At 49.8% G+C, this 19,055-nt stretch overlaps 1 protein-coding gene across 1 annotated transcript; it reads right to left on the reverse strand.

Moving 5' to 3' along the window:
• Positions 1–1,533: 1,533 nt before the first annotated feature.
• Positions 1,534–18,634, reverse strand: LOC115395180 (zona pellucida-like domain-containing protein 1). Its single transcript, XM_030100600.1, has 10 exons — positions 18,529–18,634; positions 18,146–18,366; positions 17,463–17,644; positions 16,921–16,993; positions 16,567–16,664; positions 14,747–14,827; positions 14,473–14,644; positions 11,811–11,913; positions 4,182–4,211; positions 1,534–1,709 (listed from the first exon to the last, which is right to left on the reverse strand). The coding sequence occupies exons 1-10, from the start codon at positions 18,632–18,634 to the stop codon at positions 1,534–1,536; spliced, it is 1,242 nt and encodes a 413-aa protein (XP_029956460.1).
• Positions 18,635–19,055: the final 421 nt, after the last annotated feature.

Genomic DNA, 19,055 nt, shown 5'->3' on the forward strand with positions numbered 1-19,055 from the left:
AGTCAGTTCCCTGCAGAACATTCAGGACACGGAGCGTTGAGAGAGAACTCCACAGAACTGCGTTGTGTTTAGAAAGTGTGTTTTGGAAGTGCAGATAGAGTGTGAAGCAGGAACTGTGTTTGGTGAATTCCTGACATGTTGTGGTCATTGCTCTCAAGAACCTGGACTTGTGAACAAGAACAAGAGAAGAGCAGTTTGAATGGCTTCAGCTGGTTCGACCTGGATGAATTAAGTTGTTTGGAATTAATTTTTCTTTTTTCCACCATATCTAATTTCTTAAATTAATTTGATAGAACTATATTCTATATACTGGCTGCGAGGCAGGTGTGGGCGTGTTGGGGGAGTCGTGCAGGGCAGTGGTGTGGGTGGGGGCATCAGGGCTCCTCGTCTGCCTCCATCAGAACTTCCTGTTCCGGTGCAGAGTCTGGTCGTCATGGTGAATCCATGAATCTGTGGTTGATTGGGGGGGTCTCTTTAAGGAACCGGCTTGATTCTGGATCGGTTTCACCTGCTAGATGAATCCGTGTGTTCTCGTCCTGGATTGGTCCATTGTGTCACCAAGTAATCCTGAACCCTCTGGGTCTGGACTGGATGATCCTGGATCAATGAGTCCTGCTTTTGTGCAACAGGCCTCAGCTCACCACAAAACTGCCCAAATACAACACAAAAACTACACAACAGAGGCTGGCTCCACCCCACAGGTCAACAGGTGGCGCTGTGAGGAGTGTGTCTGCTGGGTGGAGGCCCCTGGGTCTCTGCAGCAGTACCTGATTGACTGTTTGGACTTCATAAGGAAATTCACTCTGTATGTTTAGAAATGAGACACTGGACGAATTTTAATCGCAAGTCAAAGTGCAATACATGCAACAAGATGTATACAGTTTGTACATGTCGTGTGGAAATCACCAATGGCCTTTCAGGAGCGTATTTTCAGATGGTTACACACATTTATAGGGGTACATACACAGTGCTCTACCACGCTGCATCAGATATTTAATGTCAGTGAAAACCTTTCTATTTCCATCTCATCTATCAGTGATTGTTAAAAGAACTACTTCACTACTACGACAAAATATTATTAAATTAAAACTTCATTCCAATTATTATCAACCTTTAGATTCATGCCATCATAACTTTAAACCTGATTCCAGCCTGATTCCTAGTTGTAGCTCCTTCAATAACTTAATGCGAGGCACTGCAGGGTCTACAGCTCCACCCCTACCAGTCTACTGTGTATTACATGTGTTTGTATTTGACACAGTGAGCAGGAATGGTGACACACTCCCACCCAGGACGGAGGCCTGTCTGCTGCTGTGCCCTGCACTGAAAGCTGTATTTCTGAGGTATTGAATTTAGTAATGAGGGTAAAAACTGCATGGCATATCACCACATGGTGGAAACCCAGAACACAGAACCACAAAGGAAGTCCTGCTTTGCTCCTACACTAAAGCACGCTGCTCAGAACGTTTAACAGGATCAACAGGCGCTCTCCTCAAACACGACTACATGCACAAACAGCACGGGGCCCAGCGCTCAGCTGAAGGCCGGGTTTCGGACCCCAGACAGCGAGCTGATGGACACACTCTTTCCTCTGAGGAGGGTGACCGAGAAGATGAAGAAGCAGATGCTCATGACGCCCAGAATGATCACGCCTGAGATGAGGGCGCTGGTCACCGTGTTCATCTGGAAGACTGGAGCTTTCAGCTGGGCTGAATTCAGAGAAGGAAAGAAACACAGCAGGGTTCGTAACTGTTAGACAGGCCAAGTTCAGACAGCAGCTCAGTGTAGATCAATGGAGATCAATGGAGGTCAGAATAGATCGGTAGAGATCAGTTTAGATCAGTGTAGACCAGTATGAGTGTAGATAGTGAAGGTCAGTACAGACAGATGTAGATCAGTGCAGATCTGTTTCATTCCTCCTAATGGCCAGAAGGCGGTGCAGATGTTGAGTCTGTATACCGATCACATCACTGGCTCACTCCAGGTCCGGTTCGTTGTTCCACTTGTGAGCAGTTTGCATACAGCTTGAAGATCACGGGCCAGGCCATCATGAAGCTCTGTTGCAGGGAGCCTTTCCACCATGTTGGTCAGAGCAGCAAATTCGCAACCTAAAGGCCACGGCGGCAGGCCCCCCTCTTTCAGTGGGCTGACTCTACCGTGGCGTCTCCTCTGGTCCAGGGACTCCTCCTGGACCTCCCAACACCTCCCTTGTTGAGGGCGGCTGTGGTTCAGTGTGGTTCAGCGTCTTGCAATCAGGAGGTTGGTTGTTCAATTCCTGTCTCCCCCTGTCTGCATGTCAAAGTGTCCTTGGACAAGACACTGAACCCTAAATTGCCCCCAGTGGTTGGACTGAGCGCCTTGCATGGGTAGATGTGATAACGCAGTGTAAAGCACTTTGGGGTCTGCTAATGCAGAGGAAAAGCACCATGTAAGTGTAGAACATTTACCGTTTTGATGTGCCCGCCTCGGCTGTTATCACCATGGTTAGCGTTAGCTTAGCCGCTGCGGTGGGGGTGCCGTTTGTGCACACCTCGCTTGGGTTACAGGATCCTGGCTGTGTTAGTTTAGCCATTGCTTGCAAGGCCATGTTGTACTATTTCCCCAGCTTACTGGGCCCCACCGTGGCCAGTTCCACCGTGTCCGGTCCCACCGTGGCCAGTTCCACCGTGTCCGGTCCCACCGTGGCCAGTTCCACCGTGTCCGGTCCCACCGTGGCCAGTTCCACCGTGTCCGGTCCCACCGTGGCCAGTTCCACCGTGTCCGGTCCCACCATGGCCGGTTCCACCATGGCCGGTTCCACCGTAGCTTCTCCACGGTTGGTTGAGACGTCGCTCCCTTCTTCCGGCTTATTGATGCCAATCCTGTGTTAGTGACACCATTAGCATTAGCTTGTGGCCGCTGTTGGTGCCAGCTCAGCCTGTGACTGGTGGAGGCAGCAGTCACACCTCCGTTCCCGGTGCATGGCGCCTTTAGCAAGAGGGCAGGAGGACAGGGGAACTGACGTGTGGTTGATGTGTGGCTTCCTGTAGAGGGCGTTCCATTGGTTGTGGCCCTGGCCAGATAAGAGGCTGTCACCATGGATGCTAGTCTCTCAGATGGGTTTGCCGTCTGAAACTGCAGGGCAGTTTAGGGACAGTGGTCCGTGTGGGGCAGTGCAGATCACATCGATGCTGGAGCTTCATGCAGTACACCTGGCCCTTAAGCCATACCTGAGGGGAAGGCCCGTACTGGTACAGTCAGACAACACCTCGGCCAACTTCCACATTGACCACCAGGGCGGCATCAGGTCCGTCTGCTTTTTGTAGGGCTCCCAGCGGCTTCTCAGGTGGGCTATGGGCTGTCTGGCCAACCGGAGAGCCTGAACCTGCTATTGGACACCCAGTCCCATCAAGGTCCTCTACTTGGAGAGTGGAGCCTCTACCCGTGGGTGGTGCTGCAACGTGGAGTCTTTTCGGCAGAGTCGCCTCAGAGGAAGCGGCCAACTGTCCACTTGGTTTTCCCTGAGGGGAATCACCAGCCTCTGGCCATGATAGGCTGAGGCACCCTGGTCCAGAGGGCCTCCATTACACCTCTGTCCGATCTGGTGAACACCTTACAGAACTCTCCAGGGGGGTCACATGCTGTTGCTGGAGGCCCCCATCTTTCCAGCTTGGTCATGGCTTTCCATGGAACAACGCGTTCTGTGTGTGTTCTCTGCTGTGGTGTGAAGCTGCTTCACTTTGTGTGAATGCAGACACAAAGTGAGCCACATGGAGAGAGCAGAGCATGAAGACGCATCAGGACTTCAGCTGTTGGGCTTATTCTGTCTGAACCAGGGAGAACTTCCCTCTCTGCTCTCGGAGCTCTCAGTCCTGTTCCAGCTGTGTGGCAGCTGTTTTCATTTTGTTGCTGGTACCAGCTATCAGCCTGTAATGCAGACAGAGGGGAGCAGGGCTGCTGTCATTTTGGACTTGATGAGAGAAAGAATCTCTTGTTTCGTCAGAATGTCTGTATTTCCCTCTCTGTGGTGAGCTGATGGCACCACTCCAAACGTTAAACACTTTGGAAAGTGAAAAGTATCTGACGACAAAAGAAAGAGCCTTTTGTTTTAAAGGTAACGAATAGTGAGACGAGTTTCAGGCTAAAGAAAAGATGTGAGCAGCCAAAGTGATTCCAGATCGAGACAGAAGGTCAGCACTCACCCAGCTGGGAGTTGTTGGTCGGTGTTTCATCTGAAAGAAAAGAACAATGAAGTAAAGAGCATTTACCAGAAGTACAGATAATGTCTGATGTATTCAACTGAGGGCGCTCAAAGGTTGACACTTTAGATGTTTTGGTTGTTGCTGTTGTTTCTCCCATTTTAGCCACGTCACATATCAAACCACTTATCAGGTAAACTCACATCTTTGTGAGTGACAGTAAACGAATCAGAGACACACTTTCTCTTCCAAGGCATTTTTTAAAGGCATTATTAAGTTTCCAGAGCCAGTATTCTGAGAGGTGCAGTCGGAAGCAACCTGACTTAAGAGTTTGTCTCGTTGAGGGATGAGTCAATATTAAAGACCTTGAGGTAAGATAAGATGTTTACAGACACATCCAGGGGAAACAGAGGGGTCATGAACCACATCTGCTTTCAGAGCTCCAAGGATCAAAACAGCAAACAACTCAAAGCTGGTGGACATGTCTCCAGTTACAGTCAAGAAGATAAATAACCACAGGGTGGGGTTTTTATTCTAAACAGGAAGGGTCCCATCTTCTAATGGACTTAGGGGAAAAAATGCATCAAAAAAAAGAAAGAAAAAACTCATAAAAATGAAATTGTGATCGGTATGATAAAACACAGTTTTTCACAGCTGAATAAAAGATAAGGGAACGAAAGAAAATCCGAAAAGGCTATGATAGAGTGAGAGTATGACTCATTATTGGAGATGATTACACCGCTGTGGAGCTATTTGTGACTCTACAGCGGCTCTATAGTGACTCTACAGCTCCTCTATAGTGACTCTACAGCTCCTCTATAGTGGCTCTACAGCTCCTCTATAGTGACTCTACAGCTGCTTTATAGTGGCTCTACAGCTCCTCTATAGTGGCTCTACAGCTCCTCTATAGTGGCTCTACAGCTGCTCTATAGTGACTCTACAGCTCCTCTATAGTGGCTCTACAGCTGCTCTATAGTGACTCTACAGCTCCTCTATAGTGGCTCTACAGCTGCTCTATAGTGGCTCTACAGCTGCTCTATAGTGACTCTACAGCTCCTCTATAGTGGCTCTACAGCTCCTCTGTAGTGGCTCTACAGCTGCTCTATAGTGGCTCTACAGCTCCTCTATAGTGGCTCTACAGCTCCTCTATAGTGGCTCTACAGCTCCTCTATAGTGGCTCTACAGCTGCTCTAAAGCGGCTCTACAGCTCCTCTATAGTGGCACTACAGCCACAGCTCCTCTATAGTGGCTCTACAGCTCCTCTATAGTGGCTCTACAGCTCCTCTATAGTGGCTCTACAGCTCCTCTATAGTGGCTCTACAGCTGCTCTAAAGCGGCTCTACAGCTCCTCTATAGTGGCACTACAGCCACAGCTCCTCTATAGTGGCTCTACAGCTCCTCTATAGTGACTCTACAGCTGCTCTATAGCGGCTCTACAGCTCCTCTATAGTGGCACTACAGCCACAGCTCCTCTATAGTGGCTCTACAGCTCCTCTATAGTGGCTCTACAGCTCCTCTATAGTGACTCTACAGCTCCTCTATAGTGGCTCTACAGCTCCTCTATAGTGGCTCTACAGCTGCTCTATAGTGGCTCTACAGCTGCTCTATAGTGGCTCTACAGCTGCTCTAAAGCGGCTCTACAGCTCCTCTATAGTGGCTCTACAGCTCCTCTATAGTGACTCTACAGCTGCTCTATAGCGGCTCTACAGCTCCTCTATAGTGGCACTACAGCCACAGCTCCTCTATAGTGGCTCTACAGCTCCTCTATAGTGGCTCTACAGCCACAGCTCCTCTATAGTGGCTCTACAGCTCCTCTATAGTGACTCTACAGCTCCTCTATAGTGGCTCTACAGCTCCTCTATAGTGGCTCTACAGCTGCTCTATAGTGGCTCTACAGCTCCTCTATAGTGGCTCTACAGCTGCTCCATAGTGACTCTACAGCTGCTCTATAGTGGCTCTACAGCTCCTCTATAGTGGCTCTACAGCTGCTCCATAGTGACTCTACAGCTGCTCTATAGTGACTCTACAGCTCCTCTATAGTGGCTCTACAGCTCCTCTATAGTGGCTCTACAGCTGCTCTATAGTGGCTCTACAGCTGCTCTATAGTGGCTCTACATCTCCTCTATAGTGACTCTACAGCTCCTCTATAGTGGCTCTACAGCTCCTCTATAGTGGCTCTACAGCCACAGCTCCTCTATAGTGGCTCTACAGCTCCTCTATAGAGGCTCTACAGCTCCTCTATAGTGACTCTACAGCTGCTCTATAGCGGCTCTACAGCTCCTCTATAGTGGCTCTACAGCTCCTCTATAGTGGCTCTACAGCTCCTCTATAGTGACTCTACAGCTGCTCTAAAGCGGCTCTACAGCTCCTCTATAGTGACTCTACAGCTCCTCTATAGTGACTCTACAGCTGCTCTATAGCGGCTCTACAGCTCCTCTATAGTGGCTCTACAGCCACAGCTCCTCTATAGTGGCTCTACAGCTCCTCTATAGTGACTCTACAGCTCCTCTATAGTGGCTCTACAGCTCCTCTATAGTGGCTCTACAGCCACAGCTCCTCTATAGGGGCTCTACAGCTGCTCTATAGTGACTCTACAGCTCCTCTATAGTGGCTCTACATCTCCTCTATAGCGACTCTACAGCTCCTCTATAGTGACTCTACAGCTCCTCTATAGTGGCTCTACAGCTCCTCTATAGTGGCTCTACAGCTCCTCTATAGTGACTCTACAGCTCCTCTATAGTGACTCTACAGCTGCTCTATAGTGACTCTACAGCTGCTCTATAGCGGCTCTACAGCTGCTCTATAGTAACTCTACAGCTCCTCTATAGTGACTCTACAGCTGCTCTATAGTGACTCTACAGCTCCTCTATAGTGATTCTACAGCTCCTCTATAGTGGCTCTACAGCTGCTCTATAGTGACTCTACAGCTGCTCTATAGTGACTCTACAGCTCCTCTATAGTAATTCTACAGCTCCTCTATAGTGGCTCTACAGCTGCTCTATAGTGACTCTACAGCTGCTCTATAGTGACTCTACAGCTCCTCTATAGTGATTCTACAGCTCCTCTATAGTGGCTCTACAGCTGCTCTATAGTGACTCTACAGCTCCTCTATAGTGATTCTACAGCTCCTCTATAGTGGCTCTACAGCCACAGCTCCTCTATAGTGGCTCTACAGCTCCTCTATAGTGACTCTACAGCTCCTCTATAGTGGCTCTACAGCTCCTCTATAGTGGCTCTACAGCCACAGCTCCTCTATAGTGGCTCTACAGCTGCTCTATAGTGACTCTACAGCTCCTCTATAGTGGCTTTACAGCTGCTCTATAGTGACTCTACAGCTGCTCTATAGTGACTCTACAGCTCCTCTATAGTGACTCTACAGCTCCTCTATAGTGGCTCTACAGCTGCTCTATAGTGGCTCTACCTTTGCATTCACATTGTGAAATAGAAACAAACATTTGATTTTAAAGGTTTCCTCTCTGTCTTATTTCACTTCTTGGTGACACATGTCACTCTTGAATTATGAGTTTACTAAAATTTCGACTGAGTCTGCTAAAATAGGTAAAATTGCAACGATACTCAAATATTAAAAAATAGCAAATAAGCTGTTATTTGGGATACTAAAATGCTCCGTCCATCCTGTGTTGGTTTGATCCTGTGTTGGGCTGATGCCAGCTGACTCTGAGGGGAGGTTACACCTGGACAGGTGAGCGGCTCACTAAACTGAAACGTCACATCACTGAGTGAGCTGAAAGTTACCTTCCTGATTCAAATCATGTCTGCAGTTAGCAGCTGGACTTCACAGATTTTAAAATGCACTGCTTGATCGGATTCGTCTGGTCTGTTGGTAAGATTAATCAGTGCATGCTGAGTGTGCTCAGAGCATCTCCATATAGCTCCATGCATGACGTCCCCAGCCCAAACAAATCAAGACAGAAGAATTATGGACAGCTGAAAACTGTCCAGAGGTACGAGTTTGATTCTCATAGTTACAAACCAAGTGTTTGTGGTGGAGTTGCTCAGGCTACTAAAAATGCGGCCGACCTCCAAAATCCAAGTGCATCAACCAAGTGCTTCCAAGTAGACAAAGGCTACTCTCAGCCTGGTGCGTTCAAGAGCACCCGTGACCAAAAGTGCTAACACTGCAGAGGAGAACGCAATGCCGCGGAATGTAGGTTTAAACACGAGGAATGTCAAGCATGTGGAACAGTGGCTAATACCGCAAGAGCCTTCCTGAAAGAAACAAAACCCAAAGGAGAAGCTGAGACTGGGGCTGGGAAACAGGAAGCTGATGTTCAGATAACACTCAAGAGCAGCACGGAGGAAGTAGCGCTGACTGTTCAGAGGAAGGCCCTTTGCATTACTGAGCAAGAAGCTGGGGCGTAAAAGTGAAACACAGCTGAGGAAAGGTGAGCCATGAGACAGAACGGTAAGAGAGAGTTTGTTTTGAGATGAACACAGACTCCAGTCTCACAGTAACAAAATGACATCTAGAACAATGTGGGAAAACACCAAAATTCCCCACATCAAAGCAGTCACAATCACAATCACAATCACAATCACGCTGGAGACCGATACTGGGGAGCCGCTCATGTTAAAGTCCAGTAGCTGTTTATGTTAAAAGAAAGGGGCCACACTGCCTCTAGTGGTCATGAGAGGAGATGGCAGTCTGCCTGGCTGAGCCTGACTGGACTGGAACGAGGTAAGAGCCAAACAGAGTCAGTTCAGTCCATCACATCCACTCAGAGAAGAAAGAACCAACTGTGTCATTACAAGACATTTTCAAGGAGGAGCTGGGCACTTCAAAGGGCTCTGAAGCCACTTTTCAAGTCAGAGACAACGCTGTTCCCATAGGGCAGAGGCAGCTGAGAGACGGACACCGGAGACAGCGCTCCAGAGGTACCACCCTGAACCCACAGGGCACGCCCACATCACTGTCACAGTGTCGTCACTTGAGCAGGATCCAACACCCAGAGGAGAGTTCAGGACAACGATGGAGAGACTCTCTGGTGGAATTCACCTGGTCGCTGTGTCAGGAAGTCATTTCGGCTAGTGGAGTAAATAAAGCCGATCATCTGGAGATTTGGGACGGTGTACTAAGAAGACTGAAGGAGGCTGGACTACGCCTCCAGAGGGACAACTGCACCCCCCTTTCAGGGTGATGGACTTAAGGTATAATGTTGACACCCAAGGACTACACCCAGTGGATGAAAGGCCAAAGCAGTTCCAGCGGCTCCAGCCCCAGCAAATGCTATGGAGTTCCAGTTGCTCTTGGGTTATTGAGGAACTACAAGTTATTTACCAACCTGGCAACCCCGTTAGCATCATTACATGAACTGCTGAGACATGATGGGAATGGAATGGACAAGACGAGAGGCTTTTCAGAAAGCTAAGGACATGTCAAGAACATGTGATGTAGTTCACCACCCTGCAGACTGAAAGCTCATTCAGTCACGATGCTTCGTTTCATGGTCGTATTTTCGCACATCGTGGAAGACGGAAGTGAGACACTGGTTTCTCATACTTCACTACCTGCTGAAACAAGATGTTCTCACTTAGAGGAGCACTTGCTGACATATTTGGATTTGAAAAATTGAAAACTTTCACAAGTGTTTGTACAAATGCAACTCCACCATCCACACCAATCACAGGCCACTGATCAATCTGCTAAATGAAAAGAAGCCAGCTCCCCTAATGGGATCACCAAGAGTGGAAATGTAGGCTGCGAAGCTCAAAGCCTACAAGAACCACAGTATCCAGCAACCAATGGCCAACGTGCCGTGCAGACCGCCATTCTGACAAATTAAGGGAAGAGGAGAGGACAGAGCCAGTTCCAATCATGGACATGTTGGATAAATGCAAATCAGACAAAGAAATGGACGGCAAGTGACGCAGTTTCAGCACAGGTACATTACTGCCTGCCGAAAGCGACATGACCTTCAAAGCTTTCCTCCAGAGGAAACTGGAGTTCAGCGGAAGACGTGGCTGTGTTCTCTGAGGAGCTCCAGCTGTTCTCCCAAACACAGGAAGAGAACCAACGCTCAAACACATGAGGCTCACAGGGGACGGACTACAAGGAAAGGAATGGCTCCTTCTCACATGTGGCGGCCAGGGATGAATGGAGATGTAGAGGCCACTGCTGAGGCACGTCAGGAATGTGAGAGGCATCAAGAAGCACCTGCCGCTGCACCACTGTGGCGCTGCACCCCTGCACCCCTGCACTGCTGCACCCCTGCACTGCTGCACTGCTGCACCCCTGCACTGCTGCACCCCTGCACTGCTGCACCCCTGCACTGCATCGCTGTACCTTTGTACCTTTGCACCGCTGCACCCCTGCACTGCTGCACCGCTGCACCACGACACCCGTGAGAACGGCCTGAGTCACGGCCTGAGCTGCATTGGTCCGATCCAAGGAGAAATGCTTCTCATAATTGTGCCTGCATGTTCAAAATGGCAGGATGTTTACCCAGTGGAAAGAAGCACCGCCCAAGTCACTATTGAAAAACTCAGACGGGGCTTCAGTATTTCTGGAACACCAGAACTGCTTGTGTCTGACACTGGGACTTGCTTCACAAGTTCAGAGTTTCATGTAGCAAAGTGGCATCAGGCTGCTGGGTTCCAGCCATCCTCCCTGAACTGGCAGAGAGACCGGCTCAGACCTTCACACGAGGCTGGAAAACCATGAGAGAGGGGACGGTGCAAACAAGGTTTATGAGATTCCTGTTCATGGTCCAGATCACACCTGCCACAGCAACAGGTGTGTCACCAGCAGAGCTCAGACTGCAGACCGAGGTCCAGCCTGGATGAGCTTCTCCCAGACCGGAAAACCAAAGTGCCACAGAAGCACCTGGAACAGAACGAGAGTCACGACACACGCAGCAAACAGGATTTCCATCTGGGGGAACCGAAACGGGTTCCTGGTTCATGTCTGGTGGTGAAGTGGTGAACTGGCACACAGGTCCGGTGAGAGCCAGACTCCCAGATCCACTAGAGTTAGTGTTATTTCCAGACCAGGTGTGGGTTCACCCTCTGAGCTGATCACCCCACTCAGACCTGCTCCAGACATCCACACTGAAAAGCTTTTCTTTTCTTGAGCCAAAACATTCTGCTGGAGAGAGATTCACACGTTCACCTTAAAGACTCTGTTAAAGCATGTTTTAGTTTCACAGTTTTGCTCGGTTTTGAGCCATTCTCAGCAGTCTGTTATTGTGAAATCTCCTGTCTGAATTCAAGTTTTTTGGTTAAAGGCGGGGAAGCTGTGGCATGCTGAGATTTGATGCTATTATTCTAAATACTATTTGTGCTTTTTCCAAGTAACATTAGAACATTGATGGCACTACTGCTGCGTTCTGGAGATACTATACAGTTTAACCAGCAGAGGGCGAACTTGCCTTGATCAGACTGAATACCAATGTTAGGGAGAGAACAGAAAGTAGAGGATGTAACAGGTTACATGTGCATACTGAGAAAAGTTCAGCCTAATCTTGGAGAAGTGTCCAAAGTGAATGTGGCCATGATGCAGCACCAGCCACTCACAGATCACATGGGGAGGAAACTCATGGACCCTCATGTTTCAGCAGCTGTGTGATTCACATCAGAAGAAAGACATGACAGTAATGTTAAAGTAGTCTTTACCACTGCGAGTGATGATCGGCCCAGCGGTCAGGACAGCATTTCCAGATGCAGGGTTCGATTCCCCGCCCTCAGAGACATCCCTCTTCTTTCTGCTGCCACAGATCTACAAAGCAATGACAGAGAGAGTTCTTCTGAAGCCTCTGAGACGGCTCCACAGTGCTGATGTGGCACATTCAGTCTCTATGGTGGAATCCAAACAAATTCTGAGTCAAGGATGAGATGTGTCCTCATGATGCTCAGACTCAGAGGAGTCAGACCCACTTTCAGAAGGTGATTCTGATCAGATCCTCGGGGTTGATTTAATGAACAGAGAGGATGTGAAGACGTGATGTATCAATCGTGGAAATATAAATATTCAATATCTAGAATCTGCTGCAGAGACACTATCACTCCTGAATGATTTTAAATATTTCAGTAGAATTATACAGATCAACCCAGGTTTAGGGATTTAGAACAGAATATGAACTCTTGGTCATTCTGAAAGAGAAATGTTATTTAACTGAGAGGTGTACAACCTGCAGCTCTGAAGCCACACATGGCTCTATAACCACTTCTTAGTGACTCTACAGCTCCTCCATAGTGGCTCTATATCTCCTCTCTAGTGGCTCTACAGCTCCTCTATAGTGACTCTACAGCTCCTCTATAGCAGCTCTACAGCTCCTCTATAGTGACTCTACAGCTCCTCTATAGCAGCTCTACAGCTCCTCTATAGTGGCTCTACAGCTCCTCTATAGTGGCTCTATAGTGGCTCTACAGCTCCTCTATAGTGACTCTACAGCTCCTCTATAGCGGCTCTACAGCTCCTCTATAGTGGCTCTACAGCTCCTCTATAGTGGCTCTACAGCTCCTCTATAGTGGCTCTACAGCTCCTCTATAGCGGCTCTACAGCTCCTCTATAGTGACTCTACAGCTCCTCTATAGTGGCTCTACAGCTCCTCTATAGTGGCTCTATAGTGGCTCTACAGCTCCTCTATAGTGGCTCTATAGTGGCTCTACAGCTCCTCTATAGTGACTCTACAGCTCCTCTATAGTGGCTCTACAGCTCCTCTATAGTGGCTCTACAGCTCCTCTATAGTGGCTCTACAGCTCCTCTATAGTGGCTCTATAGTGGCTCTACAGCTCCTCTATAGTGGCTCTATAGTGACTCTACAGCTCCTCTATAGCGGCTCTACAGCTCCTCTATAGTGGCTCTACAGCTCCTCTATAGTGACTCTACAGCTCCTCTATAGTGGCTCTACAGCTGCTCTATAGTGACTCTACAGCTCCTCTATAGTGGCTCTATAGTGGCTCTACAGCTCCTCTATAGTGACTCTACAGCTCCTCTATAGCGGCTCTACAGCTCCTCTATAGTGGCTCTACAGCTCCTCTATAGTGACTCTACAGCTCCTCTATAGTGGCTCTACAGCTCCTCTATAATGGCTCTATAGTGGCTCTACAGCTCCTCTATAGTGGCTCTATAGTGACTCTACAGCTCCTCTATAGCGGCTCTACAGCTCCTCTATAGCGGCTCTACAGCTCCTCTATAGTGGCTCTACAGCTCCTCTATAGTGGCTCTACAGCTCCTCTATAGTGACTCTATAGTGGCTCTACAGCTCCTCTATAGCGGCTCTACAGCTCCTCTATAGTGGCTCTACAGCTCCTCTATAGTGGCTCTATAGTGGCTCTACAGCTCCTCTATAGTGGCTCTACAGCTCCTCTATAGTGGCTCTATAGTGACTCTACAGCTCCTCTATAGCGGCTCTACAGCTCCTCTATAGTGGCTCTATAGTGGCTCTACAGCTCCTCTATAGTGGCTCTACAGCTCCTCTATAGAGGCTCTACAGCTCCTCTATAGTGGCTCTACAGCTGCTCTATAGTGACTCTACAGCTCCTCTATAGTGGCTCTATAGTGGCTCTACAGCTCCTCTATAGTGACTCTACAGCTCCTCTATAGCGGCTCTACAGCTCCTCTATAGTGGCTCTACAGCTCCTCTATAGTGACTCTACAGCTCCTCTATAGTGGCTCTACAGCTCCTCTATAATGGCTCTATAGTGGCTCTACAGCTCCTCTATAGTGGCTCTATAGTGACTCTACAGCTCCTCTATAGCGGCTCTACAGCTCCTCTATAGCGGCTCTACAGCTCCTCTATAGTGGCTCTACAGCTCCTCTATAGTGGCTCTACAGCTCCTCTATAGTGACTCTATAGTGGCTCTACAGCTCCTCTATAGCGGCTCTACAGCTCCTCTATAGTGGCTCTACAGCTCCTCTATAGTGGCTCTATAGTGGCTCTACAGCTCCTCTATAGTGGCTCTACAGCTCCTCTATAGTGACTCTATAGTGGCTCTACAGCTCCTCTATAGCGGCTCTACAGCTCCTCTATAGTGGCTCTACAGCTCCTCTATAGTGGCTCTATAGTGGCTCTACAGCTCCTCTATAGTGGCTCTACAGCTCCTCTATAGTGGCTCTATAGTGGCTCTACAGCTCCTCTATAGTGGCTCTACAGCTCCTCTATAGAGGCTCTACAGCTCCTCTATAGTGGCTCTACAGCTCCTCTATAGTGGCTCTACAGCTCCTCTATAGTGTAGCCACACAATCACCATTTATGAACTCGCTGCAGTGTGTGTGTGTGTGTGTGTGTGTGTGTGTGTGTGTGTGTGTGTGTGTGTGTGTGTGTGTGCTCACTGGCATGAGCATGGGGCAGTCGTCTGCTCGGCACAGCTTGGTGACGCAGTGCAGGAACACTGTGGACATCTTCTGGTTCTTGTGCTTCACAAAGCGGAACACCTCGAAGGCGAACCGGCCCATTTGGCTCTTTCCGTTCTCAAAGACGGTGGTCTGCGGATCTTTTTCACAGCTTTCTCAACAAAGACACAATCAGCCAACGTCAACGGATGCTCATTTGTGCAGTCAGCATGTTGTGTGGTGAGTGAGTGCTCGGTGTTTCCTGTGGGTTTACCTAAAGAAAAGGTCGTAGCGGAGGTCATCGTTGGGGTTTCCAGAGGGCGTGGTGTAGCAGTAGTCCATCAAAACATTCCACCTGTTTAGGTCAGATAAGAGTTCAGCGCACAGCTCAGGAAGTACCAGCAGAGAGATCCTCCACTATTTTTGACTCTTAAAGTGAGGCCAGACCTCCTCTGAGGGGCGCTAGAGAGCAGCAGGGCAGCACACCTGCTTGCCTCAGGCCTTTCTGCCTGTTCTGGACTTTCTACCCATTTTTTTTTAATTTTCTACCTGTTTTTAGATTTTCTGTCTGTTTTCACACTCTCTGCCTTTCTTGGATTTTCTGCCTGTGTCTGGACTTGGTTTGTTGTTCAAGCTGTCTGTATGGACAGTGGTGCATGAACAGATCCTGTGTGGGGACAGCCACGGGTCTCATCAGCTCCAGGAAGTGATGGCTTGTGTGCTTGAAGGCACTGGGGGAGTGGGCTATGTGTTTGGAAAGTTTTGGCAGAAGGTCAAACTATTAGATCCAGAAGACAGTTTTAGGTTGGCTGTAATGTTGAAACCTGGATGAGGACTGAGTTGTGCCTTGTGCTGAATACTTTGTCCTGTTTCTTTACAGTGTATGGAGCCTGATGAATCTGTCCAATAGGACTGTTTTGGAGCCTTTCTCTGCTGGCTGGACTGGTGATGGTATTCATGTTCGCAGCACCGTACAGCCTGCTGTAACCTGAACAGGGAGCCGGTCACTGGAGTGATGGCCTCAAATCTACTGGCTCAGGTCAGACCAGCAGCTGCTGCAGACCATGAAGACTTTTCTTTGGCAGACCTGATAAAAGTACAATATAATAATGTAGTCGTGATAAAACAAAGGCATGAATTAGGTCCTCAGCATCAGGAAATGAAGGAATCGCTCTAATCTTTGAAGTGTTTCTGAGGCGATAAGAAGCCACTCTGGTCATGTCTTTACAGTGTAGCTCAAAAGAAATGGTTTGGTCAAAGAGCCCACCAAAACATTCTGACTTTGTCTTTATAATGAATCATCAGAGACAGAGTAACACTGTCAGACAGACAGCAGAGTCTCTGCTGTGGGCGAGAGCGGGTCTACCTGGACAGGTGTCCAGTCCGTCTCAGGGCCAACCCAACCATACACTCTCACAAAGGGGCACCGAGGGGCAATTTAGAGTTACCAGTTAACCTCACAGTGCCAGGAAGCTGAAGTGCCGGACACACACGGGGAGAACATGCAAACTCCACGCAGAAAGGCCCCAGGTCCTGGCCAGTATATGAAGAGCGCTAATCACTGCGCCAAATCATTGATAATCAGCTTCTGACAGCTGAAAGACAGGCCTGAAGATGATCTACTCTGGAGAACCAACAGCATGTAGAACTGTGAATCGCCTGCGCAGCAATGAAATGAGGTCCCAAAGGAGCATCAAATATGTCCTCACAGTGACAGAAAAAGAGAAAGTGATAATGGAGCCAGTACAGAGCCCTGAGGAACCCCATTCCTAACGACTCAAGACAGAGAGAACGCGTCGTTAAAGAAAACACAGTGAGATCTCTGACAGGCCGCTGACGCACTTGACCTGAAGTGTGGACTGAGAACAGTAGAGTAGAGCAGACAGAGGGGACACTGTGTCCCTGGACGGGACGTAGAGCTAGAGTGAGTAGAGCAGAGGGGACACTGTGTCCCTGGACGGGACGTAGAGCTAGAGTGAGTAGAGCAGAGGGGACACTGTGTCCCTGGACGGGACGTAGAGCTAGAGTGAGTAGAGCAGAGGGGACACTGTGTCCCTGGACGGGACGTAGAGCTAGAGTGAGTAGAGCCAATACCTTCGGTCCAGGTTTGAGGCTCGAACTGCAGCAAACACCCTGGTCTTCAGGGTGAGTCCGGCCATCGGGATGGACAGCTGCTGGACGTAGGATGAGTCCTGCACACACACACACACACACACACACACACACACACACACACACACACACAAACACACACACACACACACACAGCATTCTTTCTTCAGTTCACAGTGATCACTGAACGGGGTACAGGATTTCAAAATCACTGAAAATAAATGTGGAATCTAGTTGAACTGACAGAAACATCCTGGGACCAGACGGGTCCAGAGCGGAGAAGGACTAATTAGTTTTCGGGTGCAGCAGAACCTGGAAGGGATCATGTGAACTCACGTTGTACAGCAGCAGGTTCAAGGTGCTGATAAATGTACCGTTGCTTTCCTTCACTGAGATGGCAGCAGCCGACCTTCAGAGGGACGGAGAGACGGAGACACCGTCAGACACACCCTGGAAGACATCCTGAGACAAGCTGAAGGAAACCAGTGACAGAAACCTGGACTCTGACCCGGCCCCGGTGACCGTAGAGCCCTGACCCGGTCCTGACACGGTCCCAGTTACCGTAGAGCCCTGACCCGGTCCTGACACGGTCCCAGTGACCGTAGAGCCCTGACACGGTCCTGACCTGGTCCCAGTGACCGTAGAGCCCTGACCTGGTCCTGGTGACCCCAAACAGCCTGTGCAGGGAAACCCTTGTGGGGTACTTACGAGGCCAGCCGGGTGCTGAGGACCAGGTACTTACGAGGCCAGCCGGGTGCTGAGGACCAGGTACTTACGAGGCCAGCCAGGTGATGAGGACCAGGTACTTACGAGGCCAGCCGGGTGCTGAGGACCAGGTACTTACGAGGCCAGCCGGGTGATGAGGACCAGGTACTTACGAGGCCAGCTGGGTGTTGTTGACCAGGTACTCCAGGGGGTAGCTGCAGCTGAACTGGTAGAGCAGACCGGGCAGGTAGCTGATGATGGTGGGGGGGTCGGGGGTGTCAATGTACCCCGAGATGTTTCCGATCTGAACCAGGGACAAGTTCCCATAGGCGTTGGGACCCTGAGCCGTGGACACCTGGAGGGGAGACATCTGAACAGTCAACCTGCCCCTCCTCAGACCCTGCTCCTCTCAGACCAGCTGGTCCTGGTACTCCTCCTGGGTCTGGCAGTACCCTTCCTGGCTCAGTCTGTTCCACATCGTAGACTTCGCCATTCAGACCAGTGTTATTGGAAATTCAGTTTTGCACTCATTCCATTCCGAATGAAGACACACTGGTAAAAAAATCAAACCAATTTCAAAAATGAATTTAAATCAACCGATCTGTGAATTCTGGCCGGACCGCAGCGTTCACAGAGGACGGTTGGAATTAAATTAAATTGTTGAAATTGCAGCATTGCTGTTGAGACGGACGAATGCTTGAGGTTCTGGGCTGAAAACTGCCTTAAAATACAAACAGACTGAGCATGCAGGTTAAAACAGGATTGATGCCATTAGCTGTGGACTCCTGCGGTGATAACATGGATCTCCCACAGCGTGGGGACTGGACGGCGAGGAGCTCCGGGCCGCCCTTCTCACCACCAGGGCGTTTCCGCAGGACTCCAGCGTGGCCAGGCTGATGCTGAAGATCACCACGGTGGGGAAGGTGTTGTTGTTGATGAAGCCTCGGCAGTGCGCGTCTCCATGACGACCGTTGAGAGCCAGGTCGGAGTCGGTGTAGCCGGAGAAGAGGACGGGGCAGAAGTTGATCTTGAGGGTGATGGTCTGCACGCCGCAGTACACGCTGATGTCTCGCTCCGCTGCACAGGAAACACAAGCAGAGGCGGCGGTCGTCACTGCTTCATCACACCCAGCCTCCGCCTGGCCTCGCCACGGAGGAACCGAGTTCTCCATACGGGGCTGGTGCTACAGAAAGGTCAGGACGGCGTTCTGTCCTGGAGGCCCGGCGGGAGTCGGCTCACCGGGGAAACGGCTGTGAAAGTTGGCGTCACAGTTGTATCCGTTGAACTGAGCTCCAGATGAAGACGACTTACTGAAGAGTAAAAGAATCAGAAATATATGTTCCATTTCAGCACCTGGAACAGAGCAGAGTTCACAGTGAGACACGGAAAACACAACTTTAAAGAACCCAGTAAGATGCCACAGGTTCTTCCACGCCTGTCCTGAGACTTTTCAGCTATCTTTGACTTGAGGAAACTCTTCAATCCCAGCTGGCAGCAGCAGAGGCAGAGGACTGCCAGCGCCGTCACCTCCCAGCACCCGCTGCAGAGGCGCCATCAGCTCGGTCGCTACAGAATCTACAGGCTCGTCTCCGCGTGCACGTCTCCGCGTGCACGTCTCACTGCGCTGTGAAAAGCTGCCGGACGCAGACCCGTCCCGAGGACGGGGCCGGAGGACCACTCACCCGGGTTCCTGGAAGCCTGCGGGTTAGCGGTTCTCCATAAGCTGGGCGCAGGCGACGGAGTGGTCCGCACAGCATCCCTACCAG

This window comes from Salarias fasciatus, chromosome 10 (genome assembly GCF_902148845.1).
Source record: "Salarias fasciatus chromosome 10, fSalaFa1.1, whole genome shotgun sequence".
Classification (NCBI taxonomy): domain Eukaryota; kingdom Metazoa; phylum Chordata; class Actinopteri; order Blenniiformes; family Blenniidae; genus Salarias; species Salarias fasciatus.